The 9223-nt window shown below is 37.4% G+C and overlaps 1 protein-coding gene across 4 annotated transcripts; it reads right to left on the reverse strand.

Moving 5' to 3' along the window:
* Positions 1 to 931: 931 nt before the first annotated feature.
* Positions 932 to 7900, reverse strand: LOC132041972 (homeobox-leucine zipper protein ATHB-14-like). 4 transcript variants are annotated; one of them, XM_059432645.1, is made up of 18 exons: positions 7217 to 7900; positions 5437 to 5596; positions 5184 to 5296; positions 5010 to 5100; positions 4818 to 4913; positions 4591 to 4704; positions 4404 to 4487; positions 4158 to 4313; positions 4001 to 4075; positions 3818 to 3924; positions 3472 to 3661; positions 3172 to 3360; positions 2999 to 3079; positions 2779 to 2913; positions 2194 to 2519; positions 1798 to 1912; positions 1530 to 1679; positions 932 to 1291 (listed from the first exon to the last, which is right to left on the reverse strand). In XM_059432645.1, the coding sequence occupies exons 1-18, from the start codon at positions 7387 to 7389 to the stop codon at positions 1145 to 1147; spliced, it is 2502 nt and encodes an 833-aa protein (XP_059288628.1). In that variant the 5' UTR covers positions 7390 to 7900; the 3' UTR covers positions 932 to 1144. The 4 variants fall into 4 exon arrangements, with proteins under 4 accessions (XP_059288628.1, XP_059288624.1, XP_059288632.1 ...); XM_059432641.1 differs by having other exon boundaries at positions 5184 to 5299; positions 7217 to 7899; XM_059432649.1 differs by lacking the exon at positions 7217 to 7900 and adding an exon at positions 6779 to 6921 and having other exon boundaries at positions 5184 to 5299.
* Between the last annotated feature and the right edge of the window lie 1323 nt (positions 7901 to 9223).

Consider the following 9223-nt stretch of genomic DNA (forward strand, 5'->3'; position numbering starts at 1 on the left):
ACAAAGGATAGAAGTTCTGAACTTTTCATGAAATAGGGCATAATCTCTATTTCTGATATTCGTAATAATCATGAAGAACGAGGCATGGGGAAGATTAATAACATTCCCATACGTAGATAGTTAACCTTACATACATGTAATCGCTCCAATCTAATGAACTTAAACCTCTGACGAAGAACACTAAAACCTAGCTTTTGAGCTCTTGGGAAGGATTTACCTTGGAAATCCTATGTTTTTGTGGAAGAATCATGTTACTAATCATGAATTAATGTTAGAATTACTTCGGAATCGTTAGAACGATCTTACCTGAACGTGAGAGGATGAGGATGAGGAGAGGAGAAAAACGACTGCTTAGGGCTTTAGAACGAAGTTGGAATGTCAAATAAATGAATTTTCGAATTAAGTGTTGAATTTATAGGATGGGCATTTGGACCCCCTGCCTCGCTGAGCAAGCTCCAAAGCGAGGGTTAAACTCGCTATGGGTCTCGCACAGCGAGCTCGCCCGTCCATTTTATACTTAGCCAATTTTTTTTTTAAAAAATCACTTTTGGACCCTACACCTCGTTGAGTGAGGTCTATAGCTTGACCTTACCTCGCTTTGAGCTTAGCTCCGCGAGCCCCTAGGTCTATTTCACACTAAGTCAAAATTTCACGTTTTTCAACTTTGTCGACAGCGTTCAGTAAAGCGTGCATAACTCCTAGCATAGAGCTCCGTTTGAGCTCCACCTTATATGGATGGAAATGTAATTCAAAAGACTACAACTTTCATGTTTTGAGTTTTCTCAAATTCCCAACAGATTTTCAATAAATCAGGCTGGAATACAGACTTACCGAAAAATTAGTCGGTTCTATCAAATCTAATACACCTCACTATCCGTCTTGATTCTAAAACGACTATTTCCACCCAAACTCATCCCGATGGGACTTCACATGTCAAAAATGTCACATTAATACTCATTTAACGCATCCACACCAAATCCGAATTTACGGAGTGTTACACATTCTTTTAGTTTTTGAATCCCCTTATAAGGATTTCTGGCTCCACCAGTGGAGTAAAGGATCTAAAAAACACATTCTTTAGAACAAAATAACTTGAAACGAGTTGATAGCTAATGCCAGTCTTACACCGAGAATACGCGTTAACTTAAACGAAAGACCAGTTTATAAACATGAAAGCCAGGCAGTGATTGGAGCCGTCGTCATTAAGGACCTTCCATGCAACAGCTTGCTCATACGACACCGGCCTCCCCATGCTCGATACACACAACCCTGCCGGCAGGTAGGCAAAGCCCTACAACAAGCACAAGCGTATCAGAAATCACCAAATTTTTTGCTAATAATCTCTAAAAATTTATTGTGAAACATGAGATTCAGTACTCCTGCACCGAATGATTAAAACTCATTAAATATTGAATAACGTATAACCAAGATATCATAGATCTCATCATGATAACCTGACTTGATTAAATGTCCTGACTTGATTAAATGTTTAATCATAGTAAACTGTCATAGTAAGATGGTAGTCTGACCTGCTGCATAATCTTGGAGAACTCTGAAAGGAGGACCTTTCGACCAGCTTCATCTAGGATCTTATCAAGCATTATATCCTGAAGAGCTATTAGAGTGGTTTCAAGCATGTCAAGACCTGCCTGGTTTGCGAATGAAAAAACTGCAGAATCCTGCATTAAGTATAAATAAATCGTTTAGCTATCATCACATTTCTCGTCAAAAGGAATCGTGGAGAAACCTCTCCTATCAGATAAGCATGACATCGGAACAGGAGGTGACGTTACTGACATTCATTTTGACGGAGCAGCACATTATTGAATCAGTATGGTGCCATAGTTGTTTCAGTACAGCATCGCCAGCAGCTTGAGAATCCAACTGTAGCAAGTCTCCACCGGTATGAACCCTGAAAACACATATTGAATCAGTAAAACCAGGTAGAGAAACTGAAAACAAATTTAAAGTATTCCATGAGTCCCATCAGGTTGCAAATTCAGGGATAAGCCCTTCGATATTATTTGCTAATTCCAGAGTGGAAATGAATCAGAGTTGGTAAGTCTTTCATTTAAACTATGCTACAGACACGAGAACTTTTATCTGCTATGTCAGGAATTTCCTTTTGGTGATGCAAAACTCAGATAAGTATGAAATACAGAAAACCACTGCAAAGACCTTTAGAACACATACTTATAGCTCCTGCAAATCCATCTCGCCAAAGTGACAGCTTCTGGTGAACCAGGGAGGGATTTAGGTGTCAACTGAGAGCCGAGTCGAGAGGGTGCAATAGCCATAGCAACTCTCTGAACAGAGCCTACAATGCTTCGCACATATTGGCGAGCCATAGCAGCTACATTTTCTCGATAATGATTCTCAAAAGCAAACTGGAATGCAATTGTCAAGACCGAACGATGATTGTAATTGCTTCCTTCAACTTCACCAGCTGGTCGTGTCCCACCAGTTCTAGCTTCAAGAGTTGAAGCTAAATCCAAAGTCCGAGCTGCACTGGGAGAATCCTGCATCATAAACAATATCAGTAGTAAAATATGAGAATAAGGTAAGAAAGTAATCCACATACCCTATGGCAGTTTTCAGATGCTAGGTGCTTATTAACTTTTCAAAGCACCAAAAGTAATCTTGAATTCTCTAAAAGATGAAAGGCAGAAAAAGTTTGTGATTAAAAGCTAGAAGTTTCGGCATCACAGGTTTCTCCTACGGCCAAAATTCATTACACATTGAAGTTGTAGGAAACATAAGAGCTAGGCTTCACTTAACTGATTTCGGCTCCAGTGGAATGACAGAGAAACCAGATGGAAGCAATGGAGCATCATCACCAAAAGATTCATCAATATGTGCAAAAACAAGCTGAGCACAGGCACCTGTGGAATTCTCTTCAACTCCACTGCACAGCTGCATTATTAGCAAGAGCATTAGAACCCAAAATCCTCAGAAAGAACAAAAGTAATTCTCAACCAGAGTAGAGTTAGCTATCAACCTGTAACAAATACATATCCCGTGATAAAGCTATGTCCTCTGGAGAGAAAGCATGACCCTCTAGCCGAACAACCTCAAGAAACTAGGTAGATAGAGTAAATTCAGATTAAGCCACAGTAATATGATCATTCAGCAATAGTCAAAGTAACAAAATATAGCATAAGACCAACTTACCTCCTCGTGCTCGACAGTCTGAGCAAGTGGTAAAATGACCTGGCTACTGGGGAAGACACCAGGTCTGGCACAAGGGACAGCATAGGGACTGGCTTTAAGAGATGCGGCAGAGTAAGCATCAACTCCATAGTCAGCCCACTCCGAACGGTGCTCCCTAAGGAAACGAACAAGCAAAGCAGGGCAAACATCCTACAAAAGGAAAGTACAAAATAGGACCAACACCACATTCAGCAATTAGAATTATGTGATAGTGATACTATTACAGCAATAAGCCCGTTCAAGTACTCAAACTTAACATACCTGAAGAAGCATTGATGCTCTTGCACACAGGACCCCTCCAAAAGTAGGGAGAATTGACAAGGTGTTGTATTGAGCATCAAGGAATTTACTTGGTGATGAGTTTACAGCAATCGTTACATCCTCAACACCATCACTACCCATAATTGTCCAACCATCATCAATAAATCCACTAACCGCATTATTGAATCCCCTGCAGTAAACATTGAAAATGAAAGATTTCCAGTAGCAAGATAGTCGCATGACTTGTACACTAACACTCATATAAGAACATCAAAGCCAAAAGCTAGATTCTGACTGTTAGCACAGTGCAGTACATTTGTCTCTGACAACCAACTTGAGTTTTTACCTGCATAATCTCTGACTAAATGCCCTCAAAACGGCAGGTTGCCGACCTCCAGCATATTGGATTTCTCTATTGGTTTCTTGGGCTATCTGCCTTATGTATCGGAAGGCCTGCACAGATATCTTAAGGTAAGTTGACTTATTAAAATAGCCAGTTGTTGAGACACAAACATAAGAAATTTCTTACAGCCATTGTCATTTTCTGAGCAAGGATCTTGGACGATTCATAAAGTGGCCTGAGGACTTCGGGAACACTGCAAACCTGCATACCAAAACTGTTTGCTCAAAAAGAAGGAATCCAGGTAGAAACAAAGCTCAATAATTAACCAATTACATTTACTCACATCAAGATCAATATGGTCAACAATGTGGATGATTGAGCCCCCACCCTCACAAGGCCGTATTAGGTAACCACTTGGTAGCATTTTCGCTCTAACATAACTAGTTGCAGGAGGCCCAGTTGGGCCTCCAGTGGTAGACGTCAAAGATCTTTCACATATCTGCAAATTAGATGCCAGAAACATGAATGCAAACAAATACTGGATAGGGAAAGTTCCACTACAAAATTTTGGATTATGCCTAATACATACCACAAGACTTCCATCTTCTAAACTTGTAGTGTATCTCAATGTCCAAAAGTCACGAGGTGATGCCAACGTAGTATGTGCATAAGTCTAGTGAAGTAACATAGCAACAACCAATGCTTGAATTAACTTAATATTCAGATTCACTTTGCCTCAAAATAAACCACACATTAAACAAGAGAGCACCGCAAACCTGCAAGTATATGAGCTCTATAGTCCCTCCCTTTCCTGTGGGTAATACACTCAGTATATCAAGGCAACGGCAATCGCGATACCAAGAAGGACGATCTTTAAGGATCTCAGCAACCTGAAACGACACTTTCTACAACTCAAAGACAAGTCTAAAACAAGAAACCCCGAGGAAATAAGCAATTATTTGTAAAAAGTAATACTAACCAGAAAGGGAGTAAGAGGAAGTACCTTCATGGGCTCTAGACTCACAAGGCCGCAGGCTCGTGCTGCAACACCATTACAGTTACGGGAAACAGCGACGATGCCAATAGATTCCGGACCAGGCTAAATCAGAAAAAGAAAGGGGGTGAACAATTGAACACATATGAAACAAATCAATAATACAAAAGCTGGAGGTGGGCAATCAAAGAAGAGACTTACCTTCATCCCAATCATCTGCACCCAGTCGACAGCAGTTCCAGTAGCCTTACTAAGGAACTCTGCCAGGGTCTCTTCAGCTATCGCTAGAAGACTTCAAAAGAAAACATGAAAAGGAAATGAATTAGCTGAAAATAATAGCAATTTTTTTTTTATCAAGGATGCAAGTCTGATTACCCAGCTGGGTTGTTAGCATCCCTTTGCGGATGCTGAGGCATTGGGTTTTGTTGCTGCTGCTGACCACTCACGACCACAGACTCACAGCAGGTATCAGTGGTCGTATTGCTAACCTGCTACAATGTAAATCTTGAATTTCATCATATGAAAAAAGAAGCTTACAATACACGGCAGGCACTGTGGGACATGATTTATGAAAGGATAAATGGACAAAGATTGAAAGCTAAGGTTGTAAAGCATGTCGAGAACTCACAGTATGCAACTGTTGTCGCATGTAGCCATTATCATACACAAGATGTGAGACCTGCTTCTGCAATCGGTCATTTTCTTCCATCAACAGTCTGTTCATAGCACTGAGCTTCCTGTTAACAGTCTGGAGATGACACGATTCCTTCCTCTGTTTCTCACGACATCTACAGAAGGTAAAGAAAATACTGATTTGCCCTACTTTTCGTTCTGAGCTATACACATGCTCCAAATGAAGCATGCATTGAACAGAGCATTGACAATATGAGAATGGTAAATAGAACTAGACAGTTAGCCAAAAGAAATACTGAAAGTAAAGTTCTAATATGACTTTGAATTTGAGGAAAACGTAGAAGTCAAGTCTGAAATGAATACTGTACACAAAAGTGTCAGCAAAATAAGCCAATCAAAGCTGATAAAATTTTCTGTCTTTACCTAGCAAAACAAAACTAAAAGAAGAAATTGTCTGTTGTTTCAAACTTACTCTACTACTTGTATCAAAGAGAAATGAGGCGAAAAGGCCATAGATCCCCTTAGCTTCATTGCTATAAAATTGAAGGGAAGAAGCATATTTACCTCTTGTAAGTGGGTAGAAGAAAATTCTTAACATGCCCGTACTATAACAACAGAAGTATATATTTCGGACAGAAGCTTGCAATTTATTATTTTTCATTTCACTTGAAAGAAACAAGCAAAGCAGAACCGGAATTCCTTGGAATTGAATTCTAATTTCAACTTCAACAACACTAAGCATTACCAACTGTTATCTTTAGGTACTGATTAAGGCAATGTCTAATAGTGGAGGGAGAACCAAAAAAGTAAGTTCAAGATTCAGACTTTCCTTCGCGTTATACCTAAACTATTCCAGAAAATTGGTAATCGAATACAAAGACAAAATAAAGGTCATGGCTACCCAAAGCCTCAATATATGTGGGTACAGTATAAAGGTTCACCATTGGGAAGGTGCTCATTGACTGACATCAGTTTTGAAAAAGCAAATGATTCCACGAGAGTTGCCCTCAAAATAAGCACTAACCAAAAACGAGCGGCTTGATCAAAAGATGCTTTCATCGAGCTAATTCTTGTTACTTCACCAAAAGTAGAAGCATATGTAAGGTCAAAAAAAGGAACATCATTTTCAGGAAGGAATCAAAGTTATGCAGAAGAAACAAACCTGTCCACATCTTTCTTCTCACTAAATTAGTAAACATTTGAAGTTACAGAAGCAGATGATGACAAACAAAACAAAATGCACCAAAATTACTTAGCATTCCATAAATATAACATAGATATCAAAGATGCAGATGGTCAGAAACAAAATGCACAAAATCATTTGGCCCTAGACTTACTCTTTGATAAAGAAGTACTACCAATAAACAAGGCCCTTTAACAAAGTAATACACAAAGACCAAAGTTTCCCTTATGATTCAGAGCCAGCAGCACTTTATCTTCCATCACATAAAGACAAGGGAGAAAAGATGAACAGACAGACCTAACTCATCCAAAAGCATGAAACTACAAATTGTAAAGGCGCTTTTATAACATCTGACCCCAATTTCAAAAAGGGGGAAAAAGCTTGAAAAGGAAAAGGTTTAACTCACATCCAGACATATTTGAAAAGCACACTTTTTTTCTTTAAGAAAACACTATTCCATTTGGGCAAAAAGGGGAATGGAAAAAAAAAAACTTCCAATCTCTACTAAAATTTTCCAAAACAGATTCTTGAGAACAGAATCAAATAGATGCATAAAACACTTTTAACTTCAAGAATGTGAAAATGATGGTACCTTCTGTTCTGAAACCAGACTTTGATCTGTTTAGGATCAATATTTGCAAGAATAGAACACTCCCTAATCAACTGATGCCTCTTCAAAGATGTAGGCTTTGGACATTCTGCATAAACCCTCTCTAAAGCCTCCACTTGTTCTGGTGTATATCTCACATACTTGCTACTATCCATCTCTTTGTTACACAATCACAAACCCCAAACAAAACAGATTACACAAAAACCAAGAAAAACAAACCCCCTCTAATCTTGTTTCTTGATTCTTTGTATCAACAAGAAAACAGAAAAAATGGTTGTTGCATGAACAGGTAGGCTCTCTATTCAAAGAGAGCCTCCACTCTCACTCATCAAGATTGATTTTTTTTTAAGAAATAAAAAGCCCCTTCTTCTCCACTATCTCTAATACTCTCTTTGCTTCTTGCTCTCACGCTGTTATATATATCTCTCACAAAGTGAAAAAACTGAAAAGGCACAGTACAGAATTAAGTAATGAAAAGAAAGAACAGAGGTCCCCCCTGGGGTGGTCTTTATCTTTGACGGGAATCTCGAGATTTATGAGACAATGAAGTGTTCTAAGAGAGAGAGAGAAAGTAGCTTTATTTATGTATAGAGAAACACAGAAGAAACCAAAGGCTACTGTAATAATAACCTACAAACATAAGAAACAAAATGAAAAACAGAAGCTACAATAGTAGTAGAGTCTTTACTCTTTAGAGGTGTTTGACTAATGTTGTAAGATGGTCATACTTCTTTATAAACACTTCTGTTTGGACATTAATTGAGTAATATTGTGGGGGGAAAAATAGTTGAAGTTAATTAAATAGATGTTTGGACATGAACTTAAAATTATAATTTGAAATTATTTATTTAGGTGATGGTTGATTTGAATTTGAATTGTGGTTGGTCATAATTTTTGCAAAGTTTGGCCATATATTTCAGAGATTTTTCACTTTATTTTGGAATTATAGAGTTGAGTTGAATATGGAATTGTGTTTAGTTACACCTTTTGCAATGAATATTTGGAAGAATTTTATAACTTTGAACGTGTGTTCGTGTTTTGAAATATGGCTTCAAAAGTGAAGAATGCGCTGAAAAACAGACTATAAGCTAATTTACAAATATGAATACAACTTCAAGTTCGATTTGAAATTTTCATTGTCAAACGCTAATTTTCAAATGAAGTGAAAATTATTTCGGGAGAAATAATAATTTTCACGGCCAGACGTCTCCAAAAAATTTGAAACTAAATTACCACGAAAATCTACAACTTGTAAACACTGTCAAAACTTCTCAGTCTTACCAAATGAGCAGGTACTTAAATTACCAATTAAATTGATTTTTGGGTGTTTTTATGGAATGACAAAATTGATAGGCAGTAGGAGTTGGTTAATTACTTTTATAAATAAAGATGGGTCTTTTTGTAAATCTTAAATTTGGGGCTACGTCTAGATTTTAAAAAATTTGAAATCACAAACTTAAAGTTGAAATTCTACCTTTAAGGTGAATTTGGAAGTCGAAATCAGATTTCAGGTCAAAAAAATGTGATAAACATAATGTAACAAATGTTTCAATTAATTTTGAAACAATATATTTGATATGAGTTTTTTATTTTCAGGGCGAATGAATGTCAATTCATGATTTAAACAAAATTTATGAACCTACTGATAAATATTATTTAACGAAAATCTTGTAAGTCCTATAAATAGTGTTTGCTTTCTTTGAAAAGGCAAGCACTTCAAAACACTTTACCAAAAATATTTGAGAGCCATTGATCAAAAGGTAAAATCACCGATTCAATAATAGAAAAATCAACACATTTGAGTGCTACTTGTTACGTGATTTAGTTGAATCTCGAAGATAGAGCGGTCATTTATTCTTCTGTTTGCTCGTAGGAGAGACTCCAATTATCTTCTAGAAACATCTTGACATGTCTCCAAGCCAAGCAAATCCTATTTTGGGTCTCTAATATTATTATCATATGTATTATAATAATTTGATGATATTTCAA

This window comes from Lycium ferocissimum, chromosome 2, assembly GCF_029784015.1.
Source record: "Lycium ferocissimum isolate CSIRO_LF1 chromosome 2, AGI_CSIRO_Lferr_CH_V1, whole genome shotgun sequence".
NCBI classification, from domain to species: domain Eukaryota; kingdom Viridiplantae; phylum Streptophyta; class Magnoliopsida; order Solanales; family Solanaceae; genus Lycium; species Lycium ferocissimum.